The sequence below is a fragment of the Nematolebias whitei genome, chromosome 6 (assembly GCF_014905685.2).
Source record: "Nematolebias whitei isolate Nwh7 chromosome 6, NemWhi1, whole genome shotgun sequence".
Lineage (NCBI taxonomy): Eukaryota > Metazoa > Chordata > Actinopteri > Cyprinodontiformes > Rivulidae > Nematolebias > Nematolebias whitei.
In genome coordinates, this window is record NC_056503.1 from 30,728,419 (window position 1) to 30,745,439 (window position 17,021).

The 17,021-nt window shown below is 42.8% G+C and overlaps 1 protein-coding gene across 2 annotated transcripts in view; it reads right to left on the reverse strand.

The window, feature by feature from the left end:
- Nucleotides 1–8,592: 8,592 nt before the first annotated feature.
- arhgap35a (Rho GTPase activating protein 35a) overlaps nucleotides 8,593–17,021 on the reverse strand; it is an 83,583-nt gene continuing 75,154 nt past the window's right edge. For both annotated transcript variants that reach the window (XM_037677505.1, XM_037677504.1), the window contains exons 5-7: nucleotides 15,374–15,505; nucleotides 13,698–13,803; nucleotides 8,593–9,750 (exon numbers count right to left, since the gene is read on the reverse strand). In XM_037677505.1, the coding sequence (XP_037533433.1) occupies nucleotides 9,276–9,750; nucleotides 13,698–13,803; nucleotides 15,374–15,505 (713 nt within the window). In that variant the 3' untranslated portion in view covers nucleotides 8,593–9,275. The remainder of the gene's footprint in view (nucleotides 9,751–13,697; nucleotides 13,804–15,373; nucleotides 15,506–17,021) is intronic.

Sequence of the window (17,021 nt, forward strand, 5' to 3'; positions counted from 1 at the left end):
TTTACAAACTTTTACTGCTCCTTTCACATTTTGTTCTGGTTCAGCTTATTTCAGCTTCCTTGTGTAAATTTAAATGTTTTTTTTTTTTTGCTCGGCTAATTTCAGCTATTTTTTATTCAGCTGTCTTTTCAGTTGTTTTGTGCTCCTTTATGCTTTATTCTGCTAACTACAACATTTCAGAGCTTCTTCTAACCTATTTCTGCTTCTTTCAGCTTGTTTCTGCAAGTTTCAGCTTTTTCTGCCTGTTCAGATAATATTTAGCTGCTTTTATGCTAAATTTAACATTTTCAGCTAATTCCTCTTTTTTTTCCATTCATTTAAACCTTTTTCAGCCCAGTTCAGCAGAAATGGGTTCGCTGCACTTTCTTCTGTCAACTTAAGCTTCTTTCTGCATTTTTTAGCTACTTTTCAGTAGTTTTTTTTTTTTTTTTTGCTACTTACAGCTTTTTCCAGATATGTTCTACCTTTTTGTTCTCATTTCTGCTTCTTTCAACCTTTCTTTCTGCTTTCTTCTACCAATTTAAGCTTGTTCTACCTGTCCAAATAGCTTTTTATCATTTTTATAAGCTAATTCCAGCTGTTTTCAGATGAATTCAAGTTTTTTTGTCATAACTTCTACTACTTTCATTGCACATATGAGAAGAAATACTGTGGGCTATGTTTCTTACTTTATGTTTTGTTTGTGGGGGGGTTGTTGACTGATGTTCATGACTTTGGCCCACGTTTGCGCTTCAACAAATCAAAATTCAGTTCTTTGTCTTCATTCGGGTGTTTCATTTCCCTTCTGCTCCCAAAGTATCTCTGGAGTGTAGTCCAAACCCCTTTTTTCCTCCTCTAACTTCAAACTGTGAGAGGAGGGAAGAGGAGCTCAGCGCTCTTCAGATGCTGCTTTCAAGCATTCCTCTTGCTCTGAGCTCAGGATTAAGGCGTCATCTCTCCACTGACATCCAAAGACTTGACCTGATCAATTAAACCAAAAAACAGAAAAAATAAGAAAAACCCTACAGGATCTGTTTGGTCAGCGTGAGGGAAGCCTGCCTCCTAGTGGTGAGTTGATGCAAGCACAAGTACAAAGCTGTCATCAATGGAAACTTTTCATGAAGGAAATATAAACATATTGAGTTCAGATGCTTTAAACTGATGCAAACGAGCCTTCTGTGAGAGTAGTCCTGGCATTCTGCGAGTGCTTTGAGATCCGCACAGGTCTGCGATGGCTGCGGTCACCCCCATGATACTTCGTAAAGGTTGCAGTTCAAGGGTCGTGTTCCTGTGAGCACAGAGGCTTGCCCTTTTCATCCCCAATCAGCCGCTCTTTTTTTTTTTCTCTTCCAGTGCCAGAATGAAGAGATGGGCCTCAAAGGTCATGGACATGGATTTCCTTTGGTTCGACTCTATGAAAAGGTCAGCTGAGGGCACCATGAAATGGCAGCGAGGCCTTCACATCGCCCTCTCAGGGACCAGAGTCCTCACATCACCCTGAAATGCCACAGACGGAGCCCCTCTCAGAGGACCTGGAGGGGGGGTCTGGAGGGCCGTCGAGGCCTCGTCTTGTCCCTCAGCAACTTTATCCTCATCAAAATGCAGCACTCATACAAACTAAACTTTGTGTTTGTACTCACAACAGAAGTAAATTCATATGTAAAGAGGTTTCACAGCATTTTACATGAAAATGATAAGTTTCTACATAAATGTGCAAAAATGTCCATTGACAACTTTAGTTTGTTTGTTTTTACTCTGAATAGAGTCGTACCATAATTATCATAGGTCGTGATAATTATGAAAAACTAAGACGTAGATGCACCAAGTCACTGGATGAGAGGTCAATAAGTCAACGTTATAAGAGTCTTGGTTTAACAAAAAAAATGAAGCCCCATGCTGCAAAATGGGTCAGAATGAGCTCAGGCTGCAGAGTTAAATAAATTAAAATCATCATTTCTGTTGCATTTATTTCCGTAAAATTAGTCCATGAAGACACCATTTAGCAACCCAAGTAACTAAAGAATCGAATAATCTTCCTAATCTACCATTAATTAGAAGTTTTCCAACAGTTCTTCAAAGAAATAATTAAAAAATTTATTTGAAATTTACCGTTTTTCTTTGCTGGCTGCCGTAACTCTGGGAAATCCCTTCGTATAATGTCATTGTGAAGATTGGTGCTTCCTCCTTTTAATTCTAGGGCTGCAGATACAGATGACATCACTCCAGACCCATCTGAGTTTTCAAACTCAAACAAAACTGGTTAGTTGGCATCACGGTGGTATAGTGGTTCACAGCAAGAAGTTCCTGGGTTCAATCCCTGATTTGGACCTGGGGTCTTTCTGTGTGAAGTTTGCATGTTCTCCTCGTGTTTGTGTGGGATTTCTCCTGGTACAACGTGGTGGTCAGTGTCGTAGTCTTGTAATCCTGAGGTTGCAGGTTCAAGCCCAGGTGGCATCAGGAAAGGCGTCCAGCATAAAACAAACACCAGATCTTCCATGTTCGCTCTCTGTGGTGACTCCTGAGGAGGGGAGCAGCCGAAAGAAACTTACTCCAGTTTCCTCCCCCAGTCCCAGAACATGCATGCTGCCTTCAGGCCCTTACAAACTCAGTGGGATTTTCCTGGTTAAATAAAAGTTAATAAATAATTGCTGGGTGATGAATTCCCAAATTTCAACAAACTACGCATCATTTCCATTGAGATGGGAAAAAAAATCATCAGTGACTCATTTTGCAGCACAAGTCTCATCTTCTCACAACTTTGATAGAAAAGTCTGCCTGGTTCGAATGAGATATCTCAAACATAAGTGGTCAAATTTATACCAAAGTCAATTATGAGGTTGTGTCCCATATGAAACAAATCATGAGCTGGCTGGCACCAGTTATATGTCCTGATGCTGCTCAATAATCCAGGTACATCAATCTAACAAGGTAGAGTCAGATCCTCTGGACAGATTATTTTTTGTTGAAACGTTTTGTCCTTTATCTAAAAGACTTCTTCAGTCTGAGGAGCTGCAACAAACAATATAAGCACCTTTTCATTATGGATCAACCAGTTTGCTGATGACATCTAGAACTATTTGTTCAGGAGGACCAATGGCCTAACAATTGATCGTTAGTGCCCTGATGGCCGCTTGCTATTCACAGAGTGCTGAGTGATGCAACAACAGTATTATAGGAACACTAGTTCAATCTGAGTACTAGTTTAAGTTATAATAGCTGAGTCATAGTTGTGACATACCAGTACTAGGTCATATTTATGAGACACCAAGTCAAAATGATAGAATCTCATCCTCAGATATACACTTTTGAAATAATCAAGTCAACCTAGTTAGATTTCAGATATGAGATAGAGAGTTCCCTGTGGTTCCTGCAGCGTTCCCTCAGAGCCGACTGAACTCGGCAAAAAGGCTTTTTCTAATTCCCGTAACCCAGAACACCTGCAAGAAGATCTGAAGCTGTCCACTTTAATTTCTTTAAAGGGATTCTACACATTTGATAAGCTCATTAGAAAAATCTAATCAACCATGTTCTTTTAGTACTTTACCTTGTTTTAAGTGACACTTTGATTTTATTGTTTTATAACAGTTGCTTTTAATAGCTTTAATTGTTTTATATTGTCTGTCTAAAACAGGTCTCTCGTGAAAATGAGTCCTTGTGACTCAATGAGACTAACCTGTATAAATAAAGGTAAAAAAAAGGGTAAATATGAGATCTAAATCAGTTAAGAGATAAAAAAAATATATAGACTAAGCCATAATGGTGAGGAAATTAAGTCAAAGTTGTGAAATACTAAAATAATGATATAGAGATGCTGGTCATAAAATTAGAATATCATGAAAATGTATTTTACTGTTCATGATTATAACCGACAAAAAAAGAAAACCCCAAATTCAGTATCTCAGAAAATTAGAATATTGTGCAAAGGTTCAATATTGAAGACACCTGGTGCCACACTCTAATCAGCTAATTAACTCAAAACACCCGCAAAGGCCTTTAAATGGTCTCAGTCTAGTTCTGTACACGATCATGGGAAAGACTGCTGACTTGACAGTTGTCCAAAATACGACCACTGACACTTTGCACAAGGAGGGCAAGACACAAAAGGTCATTGCTACAGAGGCTGGCTGTTCACAGAGCTCTGTGTCCAAGCACATTAATAGAGAGGTGAAGGGAAGGAAAAGATGAAAAAAGTGTACAAGCAATAAGGGAAAACCACACCCTGGAGAGGATTGTGAAACAAAACCCATTCCAAAATATGGGGGAGATTCACAAAAAGTGGACTGCATCTGGAGTCAGTACTTCAAGAACCACCACGCACAGATGTATGCAAGACATGGGTTTCAGCTGTCGCATTCCTTGTGTCAAGCCACTTTTGAACAAGTGACAGCGTCAGAAGTGTCTCGCCTGGGACTGCTGCTGACTGGTCCAAAGTTACGTTCTCTGATGAAAGTAAATTTTGCATTTCCTTTGGAAATCAAGGTCCCAGAGTCTTGGAGGAATAGAGGAGAGGCACAGAATCCATGTTGCTTGAGGTCCAGTTTCCACAGTCAGTGATAGTTTGGGGGGCCATGTCATCTGCTGGTGTTGGTCCACTGTGTTTTCTGAGGTCCAAAGTCACTGCATCTACCAGGAAGTTTTAGAGCACTTCATGCTTCCTGCTGCTGACCAACTTTATGGAGATGCATATTTCATTTTCCAACAGGACTTGGTACCTGCACACAGTGCCAAAGCTACCAGTACCTGGTTTAAGGACCATGGTATCCCTGTTCTTAATTGGCCAGCAAACTCACCTGACCTTAACCCCATAGAAAATATATGGTGGTATTATGAAGAGGAAAATGTGATACACCAGACCCAACAATTCAGAAGAGCTGAAGGTCACCATCAGAAAAACCTGGGCTCTCATAACACCTGAGCAGTGCCACAGACTGATCGACTCCATGCCACGACGCATTGCTGCAGTAATCCAGGCAAAAGGAGCAACAACTACTGTAAATATTAAGTGTTGTACATGTTCATACTTTTCAGTTGGCCAACATTTCTAAAAATCCCTTTTTTTGGGGAGGGTCTTACCGTACCGTAAAGTACTCGGGTATATTTGTGATTTTAAAATCCTAAAAATGAGACAAAGTCAAATAAAACCAAATCTTGGTGTTATTTTTGATCAGGATATGTTTTTTATCCCCCACATTAAAAACTTTAGAACCACCTTCGTAATATCACTAACATTAGAAACATCTTATCTAAAAATGATGCCCAAAAACTGGTTCATGCATTTGTCACGTCTAGACTGGACTATTGCAATGGTTTATCTGGGTGTCCAAATACTTATTTAAAAAGTCTCCAGTTGATCCAAAATGCTGCTGCCAGAGTTTTAACTGGAGTTAGTGGGAGAGATCATCTCTCTCCAGTTTTAGCTTCTCTCCATTGGTTCCCTGTCAAATCCAGAATAGAATTCAAAATCTTACTTCTAATCTACAAAGCTCTCAACAACCTAGCTCCATCTTGTATTCAAGATCTTATTGTTCCATATTTTCCTAAAAGAGCACTTTGCTCTCAGACTGCAGGCTTACTCACAGTTCCTAGAGTTTCCAAAAGCAGAATGGGAGGAAGATCTTTCAGTTCTCAGGCTCCTCTCTTGTGGAACAAACTTCCAGTTTCTGTCCATGAGGCTGACACCTTGTCCAGTTTTAAGACTGGACTTAAGACTTTCCTTTTTGATAAATCCTATAGTTAGGGTTGGCTTGTCATGCTGCTATAGACTTAGACTACTGGAGGACAAACTGACCTAATTTCCTTAAATTAATTGTTAAAATTGAATAGTTTTCATATTATTTCTACCTTAATGCGATTCTTGACCTGCCATTGTGTATCTGTTCCTCTCAAACCCAGCTGGTCGAAGCAGATGACCGCTCGTCCTGAACCTGGTTCTGCTAAAGGTTTCTTCCTCATGTGGGATTTTTTTCTTTCCACTGTCGCCTTCATGCTTGCTCAAGATGAGAGTCTGTGATTGAGTAAAGTTCTAAGCAGTCTGCTCCTCAGATAATTAACATTAACTTTTTTTTTTTTTGTATATGAATGTTTCTGTTCAGTGTCCTGAGACGACCTCTGTTGTGACTTGGTGCTGAATAAATGAACTGAATTGAAATGTAAAACAGCGCCTCGTAATTTTGACTCGTAGGATCAGTTTTTATTTATAACTGCACAAATGTGCAACAATAAAAATGTTCCAAGAAAAAAAAAAAAAGGTTTTCTGAAAGATTGGGTTTCTCTCATCAGCTTAACGAGCACGTTTATCATTCCTGCTGCGAACGAAGAGACGAGAAGGCAGAAGTGTACAAGATTTGATTTATTAACTATGATACAGATCACATAAGGCCTTGCTGTTTACACCATTCCCACCGAGACAAAACGAGCACACTCAGCAAAGGACAGTTTTCATTTCTTTTCACTTTACAGTACTTCATTTCTTTTGTTTTTAATCATTTCAAACCCCCCCCCCCCCACATCATCTCTTACATTTATTAATTTTCGTATCATCTCTTAAATAGTGAGAGTCGGACCCTCCTCCCTCCGTTGAAACATGCACTATAACTGGCAGGTGTCTCAATCATTCACAAAGAAACGGTTAAAAAAAAAAAACAAACGCTCTGTAAATTCTTTATTTTTTATTAAACAAAACATAAAAAGAGAATTTGTTTCGATCACTGCTCTCGACTGAAGGTGGAAGGTGTTGACCCCCCCCCCCACCCCCGACGATAAACAGCCATGTGAATACAGTTCTGCTGGTTCCTCAGCAGACGTCTGTCACCAACGTTGGAACAACAAAAAGTAAAATTAGCTAATATTCCAGCACTGAACCAAAGTCACATTTTTTAATTCATTCATCTAAAATGTCACTTTGCTTCCCATCCCCCCCCCCCCCTCTTTGGCCCCCTCACAGTCATTTCAGTATTAACACATCGATATACAAAAGGGAACGCCACCGGCCGGCGCCCTCACACAAGTACCAGTGGTCACCCCCCTCCCTCCCTCCGTCTCCCGAATAATGATCCCATTCACCCGTAAGCTGTCCATCTTCACCCCCTCCCTCCCTCACTGTCCCCCCACAGTCTCTCTCGCACTCTCTGAGGATCAGTGTGTAATCCAGACGGGGTAAATGACCACAAGAGCAGCTGCATTCCTCCCCGTTCCCGTTAGTTTGGATCATGCTGGTCTGGACGGCTGCCAGACACAGAAAATGACACCCCACCCCCCCACTCGATGAAGTCTCCTGTGATTGGTCGGAAGTTGTTTTGTTCTTGTCGTTTCGGACGACGCGCGCAGGAACGCACAAACTCGGCGGTTCTCCTCCAGCTGCTTCGTTGCTGGTTGCCACGGCAACAGCAGGCTCAATCGAAGAATTTTGTGATGTTCCGCTCCGGTCATGCAGGCGGGGCGGATGAACGAGTGAATGAACGACTGAAAGAAGGGACTGTCTGTTCTCACTCTGTCTGTCTCTCTAACTCCCAGAATCAAGCCGTCTCTTTCGGACTGAGGACTCGGAGAAGTCCGCAGTGACCGTGAGGTGGTCTGACACCAAGTGGCTACACCTGGCTCAAGACTAGTCCAGACATTTAATGATGAGGCACACAGCAGTGGTTTATATGTCTCCCCCCCCCACCCCCCCACCCCCCCACCTGTCAAAACTGCTCTCTTTTCCAAAACACGGTCTCTGGAAAGAGAACGAACTCCGTTACGAAGGTCTGAGTCCACAATGAAGCAAAAACCCAGACAGGAAGTTTCATTTATTCAGCTGCAACGAGGCCAGAGGCATCGCAGGAACAGACTCTGGGTCTTTATCGTCTCCATGATCTGCTCGTTACATCTAAACTACCAGACGTCATTTACTTTTAAATCCATGTGATGCTGTTAAAGGTCAAGCTTGACGATTGCACCATCAAGACGGATGCTACAAAAACCACAGGGGAACGGTGCTACACCCATGCAGTTGTGGAGGTGATACTCCGTTCTTCCACTAGATGGCAGTGGTGCGCTCCCACAGAGAGACAAGAAGGACTGACAGGAAAAGTGGTCGTCACTTTAATGCCTGCTACAATTGGAAATGTGCCTTCAAAGTGCTCAGAAAAGTGCTTGTTTTTTTTTTTTTAAACAACGGTAAAACTGCAGCACCGACTTGCTTCCAAAGAACGGCTGCAGAGTGAAAGAACATGACAGGTACAGGTCCAACGCTGGAAGTGTCCCCACTCACTGTCAAACACCGAGCAGCTCAGGTTAAACAGAGACGACGTCCTACTTTCATACTCGTCGGGTCAGAAAGACCCAAAATATTCTTAAAAATTAACATCTGGAAAAAAAAAAAAAAAAAAGCTAAAGAAGAGCAGAAAGCCCAATTTAGAAAAAAAAAATAAAAACTAATTTAACATTAAGCTTTGTTTTTGTTGAGTGTAAGAACAGAGAAATGGAGGGTTAATGATAGAGCCTTCCCAGAATGCAAAAACACTTGCAGCACCCATAATGCATTGCTCCAATTCAATGCCGAGCAGATCCAGTTCGGTGAGTTTTTTTTTCTTTCTGTGCTTGGCATACTGCCATGACTAAGACTGATTGTGTGTATGTGTGTGTGTGTGTGTGTGTGTGAGAGAGGGGTTGACAGAAAGGAATTTGGAAGTCGCCGGGGACAGAACATCCTGTCGGGTGAGCAGTAAAACGTGTTTCTTGCACAAGTCGTCTCTGTGCAGTGGTGAAGCAAACAAACACGAGCTCTGGACTTGCCTTCCAGTCTCAGGGTTGGAGCAGCAGGTGGGCTGGCCTACAGAACTGGTCCCTGAACCTCCACTGGACGTTAGTGTCATGTATGCAGAAGTGAAGCAGTGGAACAGCGTGCACACACCCGTCATGTTGCACCTCGTAGTTCCTTCCTGCGCCCCGTCAACAACTCTGTGTGGCTGTAAGGCAGTGAGGGCAGGCCTGGATGACGTGTGACAAAAGGATGAAGTGATGGGGAGGGAGGAACATCATACCACCAGTTCAGAGGCTCCTGATTATTCCACATTCCTGGCCCGAGCGCTTGTCCGCTCTTTTTCCCCTCCCCTCCTGAAAGCAGCAGAGGCTCATACGCCTCTGTCTTCTCAGACCCTGCACAAACTGCATCTCTCCCTAATTTCACTTCCTCTCCCCAGTTCCTCCTTTAATCACTTCCTTCAGTCTCATCCTTAACCCTTTAATCACACCACTATCTGCCAGCTTTTTCAATTTTTTAATTTTTTAATTCTCTCGTTCCCTTAATCCCTGGTTCACAGCATGTGTTGTTCAGCTGGGGGGTGATGGGGGTGCAGAGAGGGTGGCAGCAGGGCTGGGATTGGGGACTGGGGAGTCGGAGGTGGGGAATGTGACGGGGACTGATACTGATGGTGGTGGTGGTGGTGGAGAGGAGGACCGTAATGTGGGATGACAGGTGGGATGGCGGGGAGGACGTAAGGAGCCGGGGATGGAGCTGGCGAGGGCGAGTAACCTCCGGCCATGCAGGAGTAGGCGGAGGTGCCTCCCCCGGACAGTGTGGAGTTGGGGGAGCCGGTGAGACCATCGGGCAGGGGCTGATTGTAGAAGAAGAAGGAACACTGGTGGATGAAGCTCTCGATGATTGTCTGGTAGGTGCGGGTGGCGGTCAGAGCATCCATGGTGGTGAAGTCTGGTCTCATGAGGGTGGGCCAGAAACAGATGGACAGATTCTCGCTGGTCATCAGGTTCAACTTGCTGCTCTGGCTCACTCTGAGGAGGAGAACACACAAAAAATAATGATTATTTATGTTAAATTCTACAAAAGAGATGCTCCATGTTTTGATGTTGCACTAAATATTTGCGATTAACCCTCTGGAACCCTTTCAAAACAAAAGTTCTGATCACCTAGACCTGTTCAAGTGTGGTTCTGTGGATGGGTTATGAACAATTAATATCTTACCTGTCGTCTTTGAACAACCTCAGTTTGGAGAAAAACAGACCAAACTGGATCAGTGTCGTCTTAAACAACTTCCATGTTAAACATTTCATAATGAAACATTAAAAAACTGCATTTAAAACTTAAAATGTACAAAATGAATTGCAGATTGTGACATAACCAGCATGTAAAGTTCATCAAATAGTGTTTGTTTGAACTGGAGTGAAGCCTTTAAATTGTAACACTAACCTGCTCAGACTAGCCATCAGCTCGTCCGTCCATTTAACTGAGGTCATTTAAAAACTATTATCTAATGACTATTGCAATGGTTTATTATCTGGGTGTCCAAATTTTTCTTTAAAACGTCTTCAGTTAATCCAAACTGCTGCTGCCAGAGTTTTAACTGGAGTTAGTGGGAGAGATCATCTCTCTCCAGTTTTAGCTTCTCTTCATTGGCTTCCTGTCAAATCCAGAATTGAATTCAAAATCTTACTTCTAACCTACAAAGCTCTCAACAACCTAGCTCCATCTTATATTACAGTTCTTATTGTTCCGTATTTTCCTAATGGAGCACTACACTCTCAGACTGCAGGTTTACTTGTGGTCCCTAGAGTTTCCAAAAGCAGAATGGGAGGAAGATCTTTCAGTTATCAGGCTCCTCTCTTGTGGAACCAACTTCCAGTTTCTGTCCATGAGACTGACACATTGTCCAGTTTGAAGACTGGGCTTAAGATTTTCCTTTTTGATAAATCCTATAGTTAAGGTTGGCTTGTTTTGCTGCTAGAGCTTAGACTACTAGAGGACAAATTGACCTCATTTCCTTAAATGAATTGTTAAAATTAAAGTTTTCATTTGATGCTATTTCTATCATCATGTGATTCTTAACCTGCCATTGTGTATCTGTTCCTCTCAAACCCAGCCGGTCGAAGCAGATGGCCGCTTGTCCTGAGTTTGGTTCTGCTAAAGGTTTTTTCCTCATGAGGGAGGTTTTCCTTTCCACTGTCGCCTTCATGCTTGCTCAAGACGAGAGTTCTGTGATGGAGTTAAATTCAGAGCAGTCTGCTCCTCAGATAAATAGTGCTAACTTATTATTTTTATATATGAATGTTTCTGTTCAGTGCCCTGAGATGACCTCTGTTGTGCTCGTTAAATAAACTGAATTGATCAGTTTACAGCACCAGCGTCAGGGCTCCATTTGGTGCCCACTTTACAGACAGAACCACTGGAATGAAGCCAAACAAAGCAACTATCACAATTAAAAGCTTTCAAATAAGACTAGATTTTCACTCTGGGCGGGGTCGACGCTGCTCCTTTATTCACAGGCCAAACAGCAAACACTCAGTCAAGTGAAGCCAAAAGCAAAACCTCAAACCAAAGACAATTAGTGCTTTCAAAATCCATTTCAACTGACTGGATATTCTCTGGACTCATGTTGGTTTGGTTTCTGAAGAGGTGGTGGGATTTTTTCTTTTCAACACTGAACAGTGTCTGAGTCACAGCAAGGACAAAAAAATAAAAAAATAAAATAAAAAAGTCTTCCTCAAGGATGCTGCCGCCGTTTGCTGCTCAGAGCAGAGGCAGTCAGAGGTGCGTCCACTGCAGGGAGAAACACCCGGCGCTCGCAGTGCAGCAATTGTTGCTAAGTGCTCCTCCAAAACAAAAACAGACTGAAAAGTCCCCAAATCCACATTCAGATTTACTGGTTGAGGGGAACCGAAGCGTGGCAATGATACAGCGCAAAATCCCACGCAATTTTTTTTTAATCCAAATCCGTAATTTGAAAATAAATCATCTACCTGACCACATAGGATTGGAATCTTTACACTAAACCAAAACTATTCCCAGGGTTTAAAAGCTTGCTCTTCTTTGAAAAGGTGCTTATTGCATTTTCAAAAGGGCTTTAAAAAAACGGGCGTAAACCAAACGTCGGTGGCTTTGAACTGTGGCCCAACCTGCCGCAGCAATCCTTCTTGGTTTAGAACGATTCTCCTTAAATCCCAGGATTCTTTAGTGACGAGACCATTTTATGGAGACTAAAGCAAAAATGTTGATGTATTGTACTGACACACCTGCTCTCTTAACTTCTTAAATCTTTTTATGACCTTTAAAGGTTTAGTTTGTTACTTCTAACCTACAAAGCTCTCAACAACCTAGCTTCATCTTATATTACTGATCTTATTGTTCCATATTTTCTTAACAGAGCACTTCACTCTAAGACTGCAGGTTTACTTGTGGTTCCTAGAGTTTCCAAAAGCAGAATGGGAGGAAGCTCTTTCAGTTATCAGGCTCCTCTCTTGTGGAACCAACTTCCAGTTTCTGTTTATGAGGCTGACACGTTGTCCAGTTTAAAGACTGGGCTTAAGACTTTCCTTTTTGATAAATCCTATAGTTAGGGTTAGCTTGGGTTTCCCGAGTTATCCTTTAGTTATGCTGCTATAGGCATAGACTTCTGGAGGACAACTGACCACATTTCTTCACTCTGCTGCTGTCTTTTTTTTTTTCATTTAGCCTTTATTTATCCAGGTTAGTCTCATTGAGCCACGAGAACTCATTTTCAAGAGAGACCTGTTTAGGGAGCACATGGTGGGGGTTAAGGGCCTTGCTCATGGGCCCAGAGTGGGGCGAATGAGGGTGGGGGCAAGTGTGGGTGTTTCACCTACCCCACCCACAATTTTTTTGATGTTGTCGGGGCCGGGGCGTGAACCGGCGATCTTCGGATCACAAGCCCACCTCTCTAGCCTCTGCGCCACCACTCCCCCCTTTACTCACTCTACTCTGCCTGTTTGGATTTCTAATTTTTTCTATCCATCACGTGTTTTTTTTTTTTGTCTTTCTTCCTATAGGGGGTATGTCTGCACATACGCCTTGACCTGCCAATCTGTGTTTGTTCCTCCTTCCTGTTCCTCTCAAACCCAGCCGGTCGAAGCAGATGGCCGCTTGTCCTGAGCCTGGTTCTGCTGGAGGTTTCTTCCTGTTAAAAGGGAGTTTTTCTTTCCACTGTTGCCACTGTGCTTGCTCAGGATGGGAGACTGTGAGAAAGTGAAGAATCATCAAGTCTGCTGGCTTCCTCCCTTAGATAAATAATTTTTACTACGGTAATTGGCTTTTATAGGTATGTGAATGTTTTTGTACAGTGCCCTGAGATGAATTCTGTTGTGATTTGTCTCTATATAAATAAACTGACTTGTAATTGGGGAGAATAGATGTCTTTATTGTCGCTTGTTGCCATGACAGATAGGTGATGCTGTAACTGCTGGTGTCTATATGTCTTTCAAATATCTCGTGAACTAAAGGACACATTTTATAGATTAACATCTACAGCTGAATACCTTTTGGAGTCAACTTGATTCAAGATGGCTCCCACAGAGCAGCAGCTTTGGTAAACACAAAAATGCTGATAACTCTGTCATTTTTTAAATAGCTGAGCTAAAGTTTGGCGGGTTAGTAGCCGATAGTGATCCCCATCACATACTCGGAGCCAACAGATGGTGTGAGGATTAAAACATTGGCACGTAAGGCAGCAGGAAATATGAATTTAGTTTTCTTTAATTCAAGGTTTTATTTAAATAGTTTTAACGGCCACACAACACATGTTGTCAAACATAAAGCTATCCGCTCTAATCAGTTGTACAATCTCTTCAGTATTCATAAATTACTAACGTACTGTGACTCAACCTGATTATAAACCTCAGCGAGGCCGTTTCAGAGATAATATCACCCACGGGTCACTTCACAGGGCGACCAGCGGTGCAGTCAGCGCTCATCGAATCCCATCACTCACTTGTTCAGATGGCTGATGACATATTTGAAGAGCTCGTAATTCTCCTTGGGAAAGCGTCGCAGGATATCCTTCATCGCGTGGAAGCGCTGCTCCCGATCGTTGATCTCTGAGCGAAGGTAGAGAGAGAGATGTCAGGTTAGAGACGGCGGAGGAAAAGAGGCTGAAAAGACAGATTAGAGGACTCTGAGGAAAAGCTGTCTGGGGAGTAAAAAAATAAATAAATAAAAATAACAAAAGGAGCGATGGAAAGTACAAGCGAAAACAATAAAAAGGGAAGAATTTGAACGAGCATCGGGGAGGCAAATAGTTTGAACTTTCTAATAATCTGGGCTGGACTGAGGAATTTCATCCCAAAAAAAAACAAAAAAAAAAACACAACATCATTTAATTTAAAATGACTCCAAAGTTACACACTGGACAAAAACTCCACGTTCCACTGTGGAAACAACAGACATTAGATTACTGCAGATCACTGCCAAACACACACAGGGTGTGTTAAAGCCTGACGACAACCAGGAATGAGTCAGACGATCTGACGTCACCGGCCAGCACGGTGCAGCCTGCCTGTGTGAGCGAGGCAGAGCTGCAGCGAGAGCAGCAGATGTTCTCCTCCACGTCGCACACACCATTTACAAGCACAGAATCTTGACTTTGTATTCCCACTATGAGATCAGCGTGGATTAGAAACATATTTAGGGGAAGGATAGGTTTACGGAGCTTGGGTTCCTCCTGCTTGAACGTCCATTAACAGCGATCAAAAGGCCACTCCCTGCTCATTTGAAGTAACTTTACTGTGACGAGATCAGTCCAGGCTTTTCCGCCCCTCTGTTTGGTAACTCAGCACCAACTCTGTCAAACCGCTAAAAGATAAATAAATTCAAGAAGTCGTTGGATCTGCCTCCCTTTCCCTTTCCTCCACTCTTTCTGCTGCTGTGGTATAAACTGTGGGAGGTTTATCGGGTCTTTGCCACGGCCAAAGGAGCCGTTACAAACCTCACAGCTCAGCGAGTGACAGTGTGGTGGGTGGGTGAACCTCTCCGGTGCCTTCGTTCCGACAGATTACAGTACAAGAAGGAAAAAAAGAAAAGGAGAAGCAGGAGTTTATTAAACATATTGTCTCATAGCCCCACACCCTTTATCACAAGCCATCGTTTTCTCTGGATGGATTTAGACTGCAGGAGGTTTGCTTGTTGCACCGAAGGAAAGTTACTATTCCAGAAAAAAAAAAAAAGGATTTTGTGTGAGGAATATGGCAGCATGGTGGCTCAGTTGGAAGAGCTGTTGCAAGAAGATCGCCAGGTCAAATCCCGGCCCGGGAACTTTCTGGGCGGAGTTTACATGTTCTCTCTGTGCATGCGTGGGTTTTCTCCTTGTGCTCCATTTTCCTTCCATATAACCAAAAACATGCATGTTAGGCTGAATGGGAACTCTAAATTGTCCAAAGGTGTGAGTGAGAGAGTGAATATTTGTTTGTCTCGTTTATCTCCATGTGTCCCCGTGATGGACTTGGACCTGTCCAGGGTGTCCCCCGCCTCTCGCACAATGACAGCTGGACATGAGCACCAGTGGGCCCCGCAACCCAAAAAGGAAGAAGCGAGTAAAAGAATGGAAGGATGGATGGATGAGGAATACTCCCCACATCCCTGAACCCCCACACCCATCCTCCCAAGACTTACTGAAGGCCTCAACCAGCTCAGTCTGCATGCTGTAGGGCACCAGAGGATCAGGGAGCTCGGAGAAAAAGGCCTTCATGGCGCCTGCGACTGTGTTGATGGTGAAGTCTTTCTCCACCAGGTCCAGATTGTGGTCTACAGGAAAGACAAGTAAAACAAACATCACAACTACTGACAGGAATAACTAAAATACAGACGTCACAACAAGATGTTCTGCTGGGGAACCAAATGTTGTGGCAATAAGGCTCTAATCTAACTGGGCTGCCACTGTTGAACAGCATTTCTGTGAAACTCCTAAAATGTCTTGAAGGTTCACGATGCTCCCTATTTATTTATTTTTTATTGTAATGCAGTCTTGATGCTTCAATTTTAAACATGTTCTGAACATTTTCTAACAAGTTGTATTTTACCACTTGCACAGAAATCCTGAGGCTATAGTCATACAGGTGGGGGCAGATACCAAGGTGGGTACAAATCAAATCGAGGTGAGTAGGACGTGGGCGGAGGTGGGCAAAGAAATAATGTGCATGACCAAGAATACGGTTATGCGAGCCATACACATTAAAATAGGCTGCTTTTATCAAAAGCTGGCCACTCAAAACACACATTATGCTGCACAGAACATGTGTGATGTTGATAAATTACTCCAGCCTCCTTCTCTGAGCCATTAGCCTGACACTTATATATGTCACCAGCCACCTTGGAATTTGACATGGCAACCCAGTTTTCGACAGAAACCGTTCTGAAACTTAGATGCAGCAACACAGCAAAATGCAAGTTGGTACCGCACTTATTTTTCAAGTTATCGTGCTCACAACATTCACAGACTGATGAATGGATGGACGGACGGAGCGTTAATTAATTTCCAATTTCCCCTTTTCACTCTGACCGGGGACAATAACAGTGAAACTTAGGATGTGCATCCTATATATAAAGTTAGTTTCACTGACAAAAGCCCTGAGAGTAAAATCATCACAGCGTTACCTATAAAAGTAGGAACGGGTCATTTTATTGGACATCTTTTTACTTTACACCACCAGGATGAGTTTTAATAAAAGCTATAGTTTGAGGGCTCTTAAAATGTCTTTTAAAAACACCCTTTGTGACAGTTTTCAGGCTCAAGAGCCTCTGGTGCTACTTTCTCCTGAAATAAGTTTTCCAAATCTTCAGGAAGCAGATGAAGAGCAGCTTTCACAGCAGCTCTGCAACACCTGCGCTGCAAGTTTCACCTTTAATTGTCTTGTCCCGCTGGCCCGAGGCTCAGAATGATTCAGTGCAGCTTTTCAACTCTGATTACCTGGGTTGAATTTAACCTCAGCCAAGCGTGGACACACACACATAGGCTATCTTGTGCCACTATCTATCACGACAACAACATGCTTCATTAACCAAACCAATCTGGAGGCAATTAACTGGCCACAGCAGACAGGCGCTCGCATGGAGACACACAGAGCATCTGTACACGTGTCATGATGCACACCGGAGCAGGTAGACGACTGTTGGGGCAGCTCTGCAGTCGAAAAGGAACGCAGAGCCAATTAATCCTACCCGCTTGAGTCGGGGAAATTCTAATAAATAAAATAATATACACTGCAACTTGCTTAAATTAATAAACATGCACATGTCCGTTACTAGGATACACATACATACA